General features: G+C 39.5%; 1 protein-coding gene across 5 annotated transcripts in view; it reads left to right on the top strand.

Moving 5' to 3' along the window:
• MTOR (mechanistic target of rapamycin kinase) overlaps window positions 1-14,322 on the top strand; it is a 67,945-nt gene extending 53,623 nt beyond the window's left edge. For all 5 annotated transcript variants that reach the window (XM_072883754.1, XM_072883756.1, XM_072883757.1 and 2 more), the window contains 20 exons: window positions 135-341; window positions 980-1,080; window positions 1,349-1,445; window positions 2,104-2,202; window positions 2,790-2,912; window positions 3,522-3,704; window positions 4,369-4,503; window positions 4,789-4,963; window positions 5,196-5,331; window positions 6,035-6,182; window positions 6,910-7,032; window positions 7,498-7,580; window positions 9,101-9,173; window positions 9,691-9,765; window positions 10,273-10,408; window positions 10,803-10,868; window positions 11,592-11,672; window positions 11,959-12,039; window positions 12,691-12,796; window positions 13,350-14,322. In XM_072883754.1, coding sequence (XP_072739855.1) covers window positions 135-341; window positions 980-1,080; window positions 1,349-1,445; window positions 2,104-2,202; window positions 2,790-2,912; window positions 3,522-3,704; window positions 4,369-4,503; window positions 4,789-4,963; window positions 5,196-5,331; window positions 6,035-6,182; window positions 6,910-7,032; window positions 7,498-7,580; window positions 9,101-9,173; window positions 9,691-9,765; window positions 10,273-10,408; window positions 10,803-10,868; window positions 11,592-11,672; window positions 11,959-12,039; window positions 12,691-12,796; window positions 13,350-13,365 — 2,244 coding nt within the window. In that variant the 3' untranslated portion in view covers window positions 13,366-14,322. The remainder of the gene's footprint in view (window positions 1-134; window positions 342-979; window positions 1,081-1,348; window positions 1,446-2,103; window positions 2,203-2,789; window positions 2,913-3,521; window positions 3,705-4,368; window positions 4,504-4,788; window positions 4,964-5,195; window positions 5,332-6,034; window positions 6,183-6,909; window positions 7,033-7,497; window positions 7,581-9,100; window positions 9,174-9,690; window positions 9,766-10,272; window positions 10,409-10,802; window positions 10,869-11,591; window positions 11,673-11,958; window positions 12,040-12,690; window positions 12,797-13,349) is intronic.
• Window positions 14,323-14,972: the final 650 nt, after the last annotated feature.

Raw genomic sequence — 14,972 nt, forward strand, 5'->3', positions numbered from 1 at the left:
TGTCTGCAGGGTATTACTTATTACTGTTGTCCATGGACTCAGAAAGGTTGGATTATTATCTCCTAATAATTAGAAAGTACAGGTTGCAGAAAGGATTCATCTTCCTTCTGACTTTTGTTCTCTCTTGTTGGCAGGCCTGGCATGCCTGGGCAGTGATGAACTTTGAAGCAGTGCTTCACTACAAACACCAAAACCAGGCCAGAGATGAAAAGAAGAAACTACGTCATGCCAGTGGAGCCAGCATCACCAGCGCTAACACTGAGGGCAGCAATAGTGAGAGTGATGCAGAGAGCACAGAGAACAGTCCCATCCCATCTCCAGTGCAGAAAAAAGTCACTGAGGTACCCTTCTTCCTCGTTTATGTTGAGAGATTGGTACTTATTATTTAGGCGCAGGAAAACGTTATGGTGGGGAACAAGCTACTGTGCGTACCTGGCTTGTGGAAGCTCTGTGTGTGTGTATATATATATATGCTCATAGCTTACAGCAAAAGTGAGGAAGTTCAGGTTAACTCAGTCTTAGGTTAACCCAGGAAGAGGACTAAATTAACGCAAATGATCATAAGTTAGCTGTGAACTAAAGCAAAGGCATGGGTGGCTATCATAGGTGATACAGTGTACATTAACAAGTTCTGCTGCTTAAGCCTTTCATGAAAGACTGCAAGGAATCTCTTTTACTTACCAGTTATAGTAGGGTTATAGTTTTTAGGCTGCTTTGCTGTCCATAGTTTTGCCGACAAACTGCAGTATAAAAACACTTCATAGTATGTTCCCTGCTGGGCTGAAAGACCTATGTGTAGTCAAGCAAAACATAAATGCCAGGAGCAACGTATCCTGTGAGGAGTATGAGTGAAGTCAACTATAATGTGGATTAGGTCTATGTTTCCACATATTTCTCCCTCTTTCCACTTGCTAAGTTTAGGATTCATGTGGACTGATGTGTTTGTGTAGAACTAATTCAGCTATTTTCATTCCAAAAGGATTTATCCAAGACTCTCTTGATGTACACAGTCCCTGCTGTCCAGGGTTTCTTCCGATCCATATCTCTGTCTCGAGGAAACAACCTACAAGACACTCTAAGGTATATAATAAAGCACATAGTAAATGACATCCAGCTGATAAGGGCATGTGGTTTAAGATTAGGTAGAATGTGTTTCTGCTCTTTTTGTTACAGTTAAACTAAGTGAATGCTTCAGTCCAAGCTAATTTATGTTAGGTGGATTAGCCCTTATCCTACTATCTCTAGGTTCTGGGAAGAGTCACTTGTAAATGTGTCTGAAGGTATTTAACTGGAATGGTTTGGGTATTTTTTTGTTTCATTCCTAACGAATGTATTTCTCTTTTTTAAGAGTCCTTACTCTGTGGTTTGACTATGGTCACTGGCCTGATGTGAATGAGGCTTTGGTAGAAGGAGTCAAGGCAATCCAAATAGATACTTGGCTGCAGGTAAGGCCCACAAAGGGCTAAGACAAATCTCAGTTCTGGGGGGAGCTTGGGGATTTGTTACATGATATCCATGATGATCCTTTGCTAAACAATCCTCTGTAGGTCAGTGGTGAGAGCAGTGTGCAGTACAATTTGTAACTGATTTAACAAACACCTTGAACAGAGGCACAAGAAACATTCTTGCATGCGTTTCTGTGTTTATGTGCAGATTATTGCATATGAATGAGAAAGAGAATGAAAATTTTAAAATTGAAGATAAAGTGCATTCAGTGGTGATCAAGTATAAAACACCACTGTGCTGCTCTGATGTAATTCAGACAGTCAGTCTATTTCGGGATTGCTTTGTAGAATGACTCTTGTAAATAAATTAAAAAAGGCTTTGTTTCTTATTTGAGCATTACACTTCAAGCCACATCTTACTCTTTCCATAAGAGGATCATGTAACAGTTTTGCACAGAACACTTGTGATCTCACTGAGCTGTTCTGCGTTTCTGATGCTGTTTGGAACTTTGTGTTATCCTCTGACCATCTCAAAAATGAGTGGTGGGCCTCTCTGTCTCCTTTAGAGACTGTGAGGTCTCTAGCAGAGGGCAGAACAGCTTGTGAACTAAACACATGAGATGACAGGGATGTTTATTTTACTTATCCTTACTACTAGGTTATCCCTCAGCTCATTGCAAGAATTGACACCCCTCGACCATTAGTAGGACGTCTCATTCATCAGCTCCTCACAGATATTGGACGGTATCATCCCCAGGTAAGCTTAGAGGAGGAGTTTCCTTAGACTGATAGCCAGTTAAGGCATTTCCTATGTTCCATTTCACCTAGTCTAGATGCCTGCACTGGAAGTCATAGCAAGTGAGAATAGTGGGGATGGGGACTATGCTGCTGCTTCTTTTACCTCAGCACTGTTCACATAAAAATGGAAAGAAGAGGTGGATGAGCCATACAGCAGGGGGGAAGTTCTCTCCGTCTAATAGAATAGTGGGTAGTGCAAATCACCTTCTTAAATCTCATTGAGTGACTACTAAGAGGCTGCCTCACAGACGTTTTATCTGAATTTCTTCCTACAGTGTGGAAAATCACAAAATGCTAAAAACAGTTTTCTGTTGTTCCAGTTTGATACAGGCTCTGAAAGTCATTCTGCTACTCAGTGAATTAGTCTTGTAAGCTTTTCAGATTAGAAGACTTTGAATAGCAAATTCCTATCATCTCTCTCCAGAAGCAAGCTTGCTTTCTCTTGTCTAGCCCCAAGGCTGCTATTTATTAATGCTTTGCTAATCTTTCAATTTATGTAGCTCTTCTGTGTGGTTTGAAAATATTATTGCTTGATGTCTCTTGTAGGCTTTGATCTATCCTTTGACTGTGGCCTCTAAATCTACAACCACTGCTCGCCACAATGCTGCAAATAAGATCTTGAAAAACATGTGTGAGCACAGTAACACTCTGGTGCAGCAGGCAATGATGGTGAGTACCATAAAGTGTATTGTGTTTCAGGAATGGATGTACCACAGGTATAATAACACAGAATGACTATTCATTGTTAATTTTCTTCAAGTACAATTTCTTTTGGTTTTTTTGCATTTGGCAGAAGTTACAGTATTACTGTAATTTCAAGAGAATGCTTTAATTTAAAAAGGACTGTAACATTCAAACACTGAGTTCTTGTGTCTCCTTATGAGTAAATTTAGAGAAGAAATAAATGAAGAATCATTGTTCCATAAAGAGATGTTTTTGCTTAATGAAAAGTGGACACAAAGCTTACTGAGAATAGCATGGCAAGAGTAATTTAATTAATTTGCTGAAGATTTTTATGAATAAAAAGTAATGCTTTCAGGCCACGCTACACAAATATATAGAAAATTTCAAAGGCAACAAATAAGGTGAGAAAAGGCTGATCAGCTTCTTGCAGGCAAAAGTGTAACAGAATTGTGGGAGTTCTTGTGGCTCCCTCTAGCTGCCAGCAACAAATATTTCATAATAATTACAGAAGAAAGTAGTTTTGCATTTGTAAGTCAGTATACAGTCATAGCGTTTTCCTTTAGGCGCTTAATCTTTTTTCCTGTCCTGAAACAGGTGAGTGAAGAGCTAATCCGCGTAGCCATCCTATGGCATGAGATGTGGCATGAAGGGTTGGAAGAAGCATCTCGTCTATACTTTGGAGAAAGGAATGTGAAGGGAATGTTTGAGGTGTTGGAACCACTTCATGCAATGATGGAGCGTGGGCCTCAGACTTTAAAAGAGACATCCTTCAATCAGGTATCAGCAAATGGCCAAGAGCATAACCTGCTGCATACCCTCAAAAACAGGCAGGACAGCCACCTGTCCCAGATGTGTTACAAGGATCTTTGCAATCTAACACAAAGAGTAGATCTCTTGGGACTCATTATGTTAGTTGCAGACTTCGTTATTGATGTTTATCTTCAGATCTCTCTCACTTTTGGTGACTACAGTACTACAGGGGCCACGGTAGTACAGATTGCCCTGGAGTCTTATATCAGCTGAGTGTCTGATAGGGTCTGGAAAATATGCAACTGTTCTGCAGTTAATTCTTCTAACTCCAGTCTGCTTTGCTTCACAGTAACCACTAGCACAGATAGTAGACGTGACCTCTCTCAAGCCAGCAAAAGGAATTAATTAGAGCTTGTGAGCCTGCTGTTAAAGGGTGATTCTATTCATTCTGTTGCCTGCTATCATTAAGTCTATTTGTGAGCAAGATTGTCTAATAAACTCAGTGCATGTGTTAGATCCAGGAATTTCTGGATCTTTAATTCCAATATGCTATAAAAATGTGAGATCAAGTATTTGTAATGGAATTTGAAAATAGACTGCGATGCTCTTGGTAGGTATTAAGTGGTCTCCACCTGTTCCACTATAGTCTGTAGAAATGTTTTTCTTCTGTTGTTTTTCACTTCCTCCCTAGGCCTATGGCAGAGATCTAATGGAAGCTCAGGAATGGTGCAGGAAGTACATGAAATCGGGAAACGTCAAAGACCTAACTCAGGCTTGGGATCTCTACTACCATGTGTTCCGGCGTATCTCAAAGCAGCTGCCTCAGGTGGGGGGAGAGGTACAGTTCTGTTGTGGGTCTTACAGTGCAAGTTGTCAATACCAATCTTTGTTTCATGTTTTCTGGTTATTGAAAACATTCAAATTCAGTATTCTGGAAATACCTGCATATGATTTGCTGCAAGTTTGCTGCTTATGTAGCACTTCTGCAAGCATCTGAAGCATTGATGGCTGACTGAACTGTTCTAGGTCCCTCGACAGCATGAACTCTTCAGATGTTTCAGTGAGATTTAACTTAAATTCTGGGGGGTTGTATTTCTTTTGGTTTTGGTAGCTCACTTCTTTGGAACTACAGTACGTGTCACCAAAACTCTTAATGTGCCGGGACCTGGAATTGGCAGTGCCAGGAACGTACGATCCCAACCAGCCCATCATACGCATTCAGTCCATTGCACCCTCGCTGCAGGTCATCACCTCCAAGCAGCGGCCCAGGAAGTTAACATTAATGGGTAAGAGAGAGCACTTTTCACTTAGCTATTCTAGTATTTAAACAGTCGTTGCTTTTAGGTCAAACTGTATATTTACCACATAAAACCTCTCCAACATTTCCTTTCAAGTGAGGTGTTTCTTAGTGGTCTGGTCAGTCTGACTGCCACACTTTGCAGTTCTTGGGTGCGCATGTATTTACTCTTGTCTGTTTGTTCATCAAGAGTGAACTTTTGTGTATTAATTCTTTTGCAGGAAGCAATGGGCATGAGTTTGTGTTCCTTCTGAAAGGTCATGAAGACCTTCGCCAAGATGAAAGAGTGATGCAGCTTTTTGGTTTGGTCAATACTCTGCTAGCAAATGACCCAACTTCTCTTCGTAAAAACCTCAGGTATGTATTGTGGATAATGACTGAACGTGCTTATGCACAAGTGACACCCTATGTAGGTGCAGTTTCCAAGTAACCCTTGGCACAACCAGCTGGTTTCTGAGGAAATGGCAAATCTTGGAACTAAGTTAATTTAAAAAAAAAAAAAAAAAGAGAGAAAGAAAAAAACATTCAAGAATTCAAACTTGGAGGAAATGTATCCTGAGAGGATCGTTTGTTTTACTTAATTGAAGTCCCATGTCGTAAATAGTTATGGCAACCCCTATTTCAAGATAGCTTGAGTGCTGCCTTAGGAGCCTGAGAACAGGTTTTTTGTCATGGATTTTTTAATTATAGTCACTAAATAGCTCACTAAATAGCTTGGTGGATAGTCACTGACTGCAGTTCTGTACAGTGTCTTTCAAGCATGAACATATCAAATGTCATGTGCAAATAATAGATCATTGTGGGTGATGTAACATGTACCTTCTGAAAGCAGTCTTTCAGTGAAAACCACGTAAGCTTTGAGAATGTCTGTAGATTATCTGGTAGCAATCTATCCAAATGGATGTTTCAGGTCTGTTTGAAAGAAGGAAAGCAGGACAACTACTGAAGAGACAATTTGGATCAGAATCAGAGTTAGTAGTAGTTGTTTTAAGCATCTCGAAATGTAATAATTCACAACGTACAACAGTTTGAGCTCCGATTCTCCTTTTTTTTCCTGTAGCATCCAGAGATATGCTGTTATTCCACTGTCTACAAATTCAGGCTTGATTGGTTGGGTCCCCCACTGTGACACACTGCATGCACTCATCCGAGACTACAGAGAGAAGAAAAAGATCCTGCTCAACATTGAACATCGCATCATGCTGAGGGTAAAGGGCAAAGCTGACAGAGTTTTTGGTACATTCTTTTAGGACTCCAGTGTCTTAATGAAGAATAATGGTGCGCAGCTTGTTCTTCCTTTGCCTGTTTCCTGATTGTTATTGGTACCAGTAATAAATGCAAAAATATCAGATAAGAGTTATAAAATGCTACCAAGAGGTAAAATTGGCCATACGTTTATTTGTTTCTCCTTTCCTGTTTTAGCAGTGACCGCAAGTTGCTACCATCTGGTGACTAAAATGTGTTTGGAATTTTGCATGACTATGATGTGCCTTATACAAGGTGCCATGCTGCTGGCATTTACAAACATTGTGTCTAAGCAACAGGGCCAAAATTAGACAGACTGGAGAAACTGAACATTACTAGAAAAGTTGGAATTGCCTGCCAAAAAGGAAAGCGTGTGCCAACCCAGAAGACTTATTTGGATAATGTTTCTTGAAACATATTTACCTTGCAATATTTTAATTAAATAAGGCTATGGACTACTTTGTGGATGCTGAATCATTTGCTATCCCATTTAAAATGAATTCTTCACTGTTGGGTAGTCATCTCACTGTGTTTGGGAACATACTGGTCAGTTTACAAATAATTTTATAGCAAGTTTATATTGAAATTATTTGTGATTACTGTGTTGCTCATAGTACAACTAGGGATTACTGGAGGTATTGTTTTGGTTTGTTTTTTTTTAAGTTACTGAGCGTTACTTCTCAATTGTAGATGGCTCCAGATTATGACCACCTGACTCTGATGCAGAAAGTAGAAGTATTTGAACATGCAGTCAATAACACAGCTGGTGATGACCTTGCCAAACTGCTGTGGTTGAAAAGTCCAAGCTCAGAGGTGAGTTCAGCACATGTAATGGCTTGTGTTTGGCAAACAGCATAACGTGGAATTACCTTCTCTGCAGAATAAGTGAGAGATGGTGTTTATTCATCATCAACTCCAGATGAATCACTGCAGAACATGTATCCACACATGTGTATCCCCTCACAAGGGGCCTTATAAGGCTCAGATCACAATGGCTGCCAGAGTGCAGTCCAAAGCACAAGACTGGAGACTGAAGCTCCATATACTGTGCATGGCTAAAGAAAAGCAGGAGTCTCAGAATATATTATTTTAATGGCTTAGACATCTAATTCAAGGCCACAGGATGTCTGAAACCCCTCAGGCTCTGGAGCGTATTGAACCTAAGCATATCACAGTTTCACTTTGTGCAAAATGCAAGTAGTTAATGTATAAATTAAAATATAAGCTGAAACATGCAATATGCCTGCCTGGCTTTTTCTATTTTGTCTCCACTTGTAGGTGTGGTTTGACAGAAGAACAAACTACACTCGTTCACTAGCTGTAATGTCAATGGTTGGGTACATTTTGGGCCTTGGGGACAGGTAAGTGAAATTGTAAAGGTTTCTTTTATTTAAAAGCACAGACTGTGTAGGCCTATCAATTCATTCCTTGGATCGGTTCTTATGATAACATCTTTCATTGTGGTTATTGCTGAGTTGTAACGATACCATCTTTCAGGACCTAATTGTGCTGCCATTATTTTCAGCACTGCAGGGATGAGATGTAGGGCTTGTGTATCTTGAGTACAAATAAGAGTTTCTTCCATTTTGAGAGCAATACACACAGAATTACATCAAGGACCACAAGTTCTCATTTTGTTCTTTCCTTTCACTCACAGAATGGGAAATCTTTCTCCATCCATTCTATAAAACAGAAATATTGTTGATTTTTGCCACCAACCTGTGTGCTTCTGTGTGCTTCATGCATGTGACATGGCAATTTTTTTGCAAAGTCTGTTAGGACTGTACACATACATCCAGCTTTTTGGGGAGGAAAGAAGCACCAAGAGCAACCATCAGTTTTTGTTCCCTGAAGTAGCAAAAAGGCATCCAGAAAGTATTTAGTGGCAGAGGTCTTCTGATTCTCCCTCCAAATGGGTTCAGTAACACTACTTATTTGCCTGCATACTTTTTTGCCTGGTGGATATTTATTCTGTGAAGCAGGAACCTCTAGGGCTATGTATGTTCACAGCAGTTATCAGAGACACACGTGAAGTCCCCATAAATGCTCCCCAAAGACTGCTTTAGATTTAAACAGATGAAAGTTAATGTTGGTTTAACTATTACTTAATGTGGTCCTTTTTCTGATCTGCAGTGCAGACATGTTCTGGAGGGAAGTATGTACAATCCAAATGGATTGGGCAAATAAAAAAAGATAAAATGAACAAATGTTTGATTTGTTATATGGCTTATCAAAAGGGGACATCATAACTTCCAAAATACTTTTTAAGACAATATGTTTTAGATTTAAGGTCTGTAATGCAAAAACAGCTAAACCCTCAAATGTTTTAATAACAAAAGCTTTTATTCCTGCACTTAAAGGTCTTTATAATGAAATTATAAACCTTTGAAAAATGAATTAAAACAAAATTAGAGCAAGTCAGCACGAATAGCAGCATTGTGGTTTTCCTAGTCTGGATTGATTCTCATCTCTTCTGGTGGTAATCCAATTTGCATTACTTCACCTGTAGCATAATTAATTACATTTTTCTCTACTGAAAAAAAAAGAAAAAGCATAAAACAAGTAGAAGAATTTATCCTAACTGAAAAATAAATGTTCATATCCAAGAAATGTACTGATGGCTCTGGTCCAATAGGTTGTTTATCTTCCAAAGTGAGAAGATCTCTAACTCCCAAGAGGTAATTACAAAAATAATGTGATAGATGCACTGTCAGGAAGCTATTTTGTTCATCCTGAGACTGAAGATCTCCGACAAGCAAGCTGTCACTGGCTGTTCTTGTTCATGAAGATAACTATCATTTCAGACTGGAGCTGCTGTGATTTACTTTGGGTTTTTATAATGGTCTGTCACTCTGTTTTTTCTCCTACTCCTTCATCAAAGACACCCCTCCAATCTGATGTTAGACAGACTGAGTGGAAAGATCCTGCATATCGACTTTGGGGACTGTTTTGAGGTAAATCTTTGTATTTGGACATTAAATTTTCTGTAATATTTCACACTTTCTGGTGGAACAGAAATGAATCTATAGGCCAGGACAAACTGACCTTGGAATGTGATCCTGGGCAAGCCCTTTGGCTCTCTTCTGGGCTTCACTTTACCTACAGGCAAGATGAAAATAATAGATATTTTATCTCAGAGGCATGTCTTGGGGATTAGCTGGCCACCGGAACAAGCAAAGAAGTGCTAACATCACTTTTCCATAAAATTTCTTGGAGTAATTTAAGCTGCTGATAGGCAGTCTATGTTACTTGACTCTAGCAACTGGGCACACACTTGAGTTTTCCCTCTGTTATCAAGTTAATTATCTAGCTTCTCCCAAAAATTTGTGGAAACTGAGGAACATAAAGCTGGGACTTTATTTCCTATTTGGAATAGAACCTTGAAGGTTGTAGCAAAAAAAACCCCAATAGTATTCACTCTTAAATAATGTTAGCTATTAATTTACTAATTCTCCATCATCGTGTGTTTAGGTTGCAATGACAAGAGAAAAGTTCCCTGAGAAGATTCCATTTAGGTTAACAAGGATGCTGACAAATGCTATGGAGGTAAGCGTCCCCTCTTTAATATGAAGGGGATTGTTTCTAGGGAAAATGGCACCAATTTCTCAGTTTTTCCTGTATTTTGTGTTGTGGCTAAACCTCTCCACTCCTGTAAGAACCAGAGGTGTTAATATTTCAGCTGCATTTTCTGTAAGTTAAAATATCTCCGGTGATCTTTACAGTACATTACAGTGGAAAGCAACTTGTTCATTGATGCAAAAAAACCTGAAATTTCTCCAATTTCTTAGGCCTTCCTTAGTGTCCTCATTTCAAATAGCTGTTTGCATCAACCAGACATAGCGAATGGCATGGTACTTCGCAAAGATCATCCTGATGGCAGAAGGGAGCTGCTTAGTTTGTAATGAACATCTATCTCATTCTCTTAATGAACAAAGCACAGTGGAAGTAAATTCCAGTTCAAAGCACAAGCCAATTCTTGCTCCTTGAATGTTAGGGTTGGAGTTGCATAGTGAACAAAGCAGCATGGTTGATTTGCTTCTTTCTCTTCTGAAGGTGACAGGCCTCGATGGCAATTACAGAATCACCTGCCACACAGTGATGGAAGTCCTGCGCGAACATAAGGACAGTGTCATGGCTGTGCTTGAAGCCTTTGTGTATGATCCATTGTTGAATTGGCGGCTGATGGACAGTAAGTGATTCTGATAAAACAGTGACAGCAAGAGAGTAATCAGTCTGATTTCATACAAGAAATCCAGAAGCCTGAAATCCAGTGTCTGTTTGAAGACGATCTGATTAAATTGTTGGCTTGCAAGTGCTATTTCTGTGTGCACACAGTTTTAGGAATTGTAATGTGAAATTACCACAGTGGTTAAAACCCTTTTGCCCTTAGACACCGAACTAAGCTACAAGCAAAATTATTTGGGTTGGTTTTGTATTAGTTGTCATCAGGAGATTGAAAGCTATTTTCAGGTGACAAAATTTGGAGAAGGAGAAATGCAGTTAAATCTGTATTGTTTGTGGACAAATTGGCTATGAAACACTGAAACTCCGGTTCATACGTTTCAAGTCCTTTTTTCTTGCAGCAAATACAAAGGGCAATAAGCGCTCACGAACAAGAACAGACTCCTACTCAGCTAGTCAGTCAGTAGGTGAGTAGAAAAGATGGTGTATGTCATGAATGTTTGGAGTGGTTTGTTTGTTTGGTTTGGTTTTTTAGCAGTGCGTAAGACTGGGTAAATATTTTCAGTTGTCTTCTCAAAAGTAGACAGATAAATAGCTTATGATCATTAGCTTTAGGACTGGAAGTGTTGACGTCAGTACTTTGGCTCAAAAAAGCAGGTGCTCCTTTACAGTTACATTAACACCCTTCTGGAGCACACACAAACTGATGTAATCCAAGGTATAATTGATATGTGATAGTTATTTACTTAGCTACCAAATATTAGCGTGCAAAACCTGGCAAGTAGTCATCTGACTGAATGTTGAGAGCTTTGCGTTGAATCTTAGCAGTTGTTTGCTATTGGACTGCAAAATAGGGACAGTGTTTCGTATGGAGAGTTCTACAAATAAACATTTATTTGATTGTAATTTTCAGTTAATTGTACATCATTTCAAAATATCTTTCAATTACACTTTGATACAAAACGTTCCTATGAGTTGGATCAGGCCTTTCAGTATGTTAGCAGGGGAAACATAATGTTTGCTCCTGTGATATGCTTCCATTAGTGATAGAGATGTGTGGTACACTTGGTGTACCACTCATTTTCAAATGAGCTGATTAACAGTTTTGTTAATGTTTCCAGAAGAATATTATTTTATCTGCTTTTCAGCTTCACGTTTATGCTTTTACATTTTCATGGTTTTTTCAATAGAAATGTTGGACAGCGTGGAATTGGGTGAGACAGCCCATAAGAAAACTGGGACCACAGTGCCTGAATCCATCCATTCCTTCAGTAAGTTTCATTGTCATTTCTGTACTGATGCAGAAGTTTGTTCTTAGATCAGAAAATTTCATCATGATCCAGATACAATTACATGAGATGGGACAGATATAGCTCCTTGTCAGCATAAATGAGGAATATAATTACCTGTGTTCTCAACTCAAAAAAAAAAAAAAAAAAAAGTGACAGAAAATATACTGGTACTTGTGGTGTTTGGGAAGGGCAGATGTAACAGCAGTACGAATGTTTTTATTGTTCAGATGAAGTCCTAATTCTCTTTCCTACTTCTGTCTTTTAGTAGGAGATGGCCTAGTGAAGCCAGAAGCTCTAAATAAGAAGGCAATTCAAATCATCAACAGGGTTCGAGATAAGCTCACTGGTGAGCATGTTTTTATGTTTATATAAGATAAACGTAAAATCTGATGAGATGGATCAGCACTACTTTTAGTGCTTGCATTTTGTGTTAATCCTTGAATTTAGTATATTCTGATTAAGTGGCTGAGGCCATTTTCCTGGTTTTGTCTGACACCTAAGTACTGGTGCCTGCATTTAGATACAAAGAAGCCTGATTTGAAAAGTACAGAGGTGATTGTAACTAAACAGACTTCGTATTTTGCATGTCTTAGCTTGTTAAATTTCTACTGTCCTGGCTTTATAGTTTGCAGCATTTAGCTGCAAAATTTTACACTCTTAAAAGTTTGTAAGAAACTACCCCCCACCTGCCAAATAATGTACTTAAAGGGATTAGGACCAGGATTCCAGCTACTGGAAAGTTATCTATTGTTGGTTTATCTATTATTTGGAGAAGGTAAAATGAAGAAACCATAATAATAGGGAAAACAGAGTTCTGGGCTCTGTGTGCCTTTAGGGGTTCTCCATGTTTGGAAAACTTTGCATTTTATATAGTGTAAGGGAAGGGTAGTTAAAAATCCTATCAGTCCTTAACTTGCCACCCAGAAGCAAGTTATGTTATATGATTTGTGACTTCCATTTATGCTTTGTTTTTTTTTTTTATCCTTTAATTTGAAAGGTCGAGACTTCTCTCATGACGAAACTCTTGATGTACCCACACAAGTAGAATTGCTCATTAAGCAAGCTACTTCTCATGAGAATCTGTGCCAGTGCTACATTGGATGGTGAGTTTGTCATTCAGCTAACCCTGCAAAATTCTTCTCTGAATAATCTGAGCAGAGAACAGCTAAGGAAAATGTCGCTTGTGTAGTTAACTATATGTAGGAGCTTTACCACATGTTGCATCTGCTCTGGTAAATTTTGCAAGCCTATGGCAGCAATCCCATAGACAGTCCTCTGAAAGAAAGTTATTGTTATAAGTAGTGACAGGGGGTTCAGAACGTTTAAACCGCAATCAGCCTCAACATTTTAAGTGTTTGAAATAAGGCGTGTGGTGGTCACTGATTTCAGTTACAGTGAAGAACCACATGTTCTAAAGTAAACAAAGATGATTTACTGTCATTTTGAGAGTTAGTTAACTTTGGACTATGCATAAGGAAATAGATCTTTTTCACATTTTTAAACATTAGTTAGCTGGAAAGAAGCATGGGGATCGCCTGTCAACTTTTCCTGTACTAAAATGGTGCCTAGTTAGCATGGAATCTCAGTCCTTCTCAGTGTTGCCTTTGTGAAACTATAGGCAAATCAGTATTACTACAATATCTTTGTTTTCTTTAGGTGTCCTTTCTGGTAACAGAAGATTCCAAAGTATCCACAGCCTTTTATTCTGGAGGCTTTTGCACTCCAAACTTGCTCTTCTACAAACACAAACTGAACGTTGGACTGAAATACAGCCTTTGTCAAATATTTTGAAATGTAAATGAAAAGAGTTATTGTATATTAAAAGTTGGTTTAAGCCAATGTATAGCTGCTGTTGGAAAAACACAAGCTGTCTGAAACACAACACTTGATTTGGGTTGCCAGGACAGTGAAGACTGATTGTACCACAGATGTCTATGGTTCCACTTGGTCTTTGGGGAACTGGTGATCCATGGAAAATAACTATATACGGGTTTTGACTTACTTTGCAATGTAACTAAGTCATTTGCAGATTAATTATTGCCCTGGTCAGTCCTGTTGGTGTGGCTGCAGTGAGCTCAATGCAATTGTGCAGGAGGCTTCATTTAGATTTGGGGGTGAGCTGGGTAACTGGAAAGAGAAGAGAAGCAGAATTCTACCATTGCTTCATCCTGTTACCTTGTTTTCAAACTCGATTCTTGCCCCAAAATTGGAAACTGTATATCCGCTCATTACACTAGTGCAGGAGTCGTGTTTCAGACTAGATCAGGATATCAGAGCAGATCCAAGAATTGAAGACCTTGAGCTGAACAAAGTCAGGTGCCTCTATGCAGATTGATCGGTGGCAAACTGGATGCAGGGTACAAATGAAATACCACTTGGGAGCTTCCCGCAGTGTCTGGATTAAAAAGCAGTATTGGGAAATAACTAGGGAAAGTCAGTACTTGGCATAGGAGGCAGACGTGGGGAGAACTGGTCATAACTTGAAACAGAAAATAATGGTTATTAAACATGAGGGTGAAGATAAAGTTATGATTTATGAATTAAACATATTAAAAACAATGCACAAAATACAACAGAGTAGCCATGTTTAGATGCCATGTTGTATTTGAATATTTTTGTGCCAATAAATTACACCAAAATGTAAACATTTTGACTGTGTTCTTGTTTATTCCTCTTAAGAAGAGACAGGGAAGCAGATTAAGTTGTGGATTTGTTGGGGTTGTTTTTTTGTTTGGTTGGTTGGTTGGTTTTTTTTAAAGCTTCCTGTTGCCATGGATTTGACTTGTCTTTGACTGCATCAGTTCAGGAGGTTGTCTATATTTCCTTTTTGATAGCAGCTGGAGGCAAAATTACCACGACTGAATGATGTCTGTCACTTGTATAAAGGAAACTTGACCGTACAACCCCCAGATTTTAGTTTCCAGCCGATGCGATGTCATCTGTGTGGTAAGAACATCAGCTTTCTTGGTCTCAGGTCACAACCACAGCTCGAGGGACAGTGTGGGGTGCGTCACTGTCCTGGCAGGGGCTCCATGGCTTCCCCAGCCGCTTGTGCCGGTGCTGCACCCCAAAAATGGGAAATAGAGAGGTGGCAGTGAGGGGCTTTGGGCGGCAATGCCCTGCTCCCTTTCCAGGCACTGGTGTGGCTGTGCCCCACTGGTGGGTGCTGGTGGGGGAAGAGTGCCGGGGGTCTCGCCCCTGTTAAGCCCTGAGGGGTGTCCCTCAGCACCCACCACCTCGGGCACCCCTTTCTTCCCACCCGGGGGCCTGTTCCTCCAC

This window comes from Ciconia boyciana, chromosome 19 (assembly GCF_034638445.1).
Source record: "Ciconia boyciana chromosome 19, ASM3463844v1, whole genome shotgun sequence".
NCBI classification, from domain to species: domain Eukaryota; kingdom Metazoa; phylum Chordata; class Aves; order Ciconiiformes; family Ciconiidae; genus Ciconia; species Ciconia boyciana.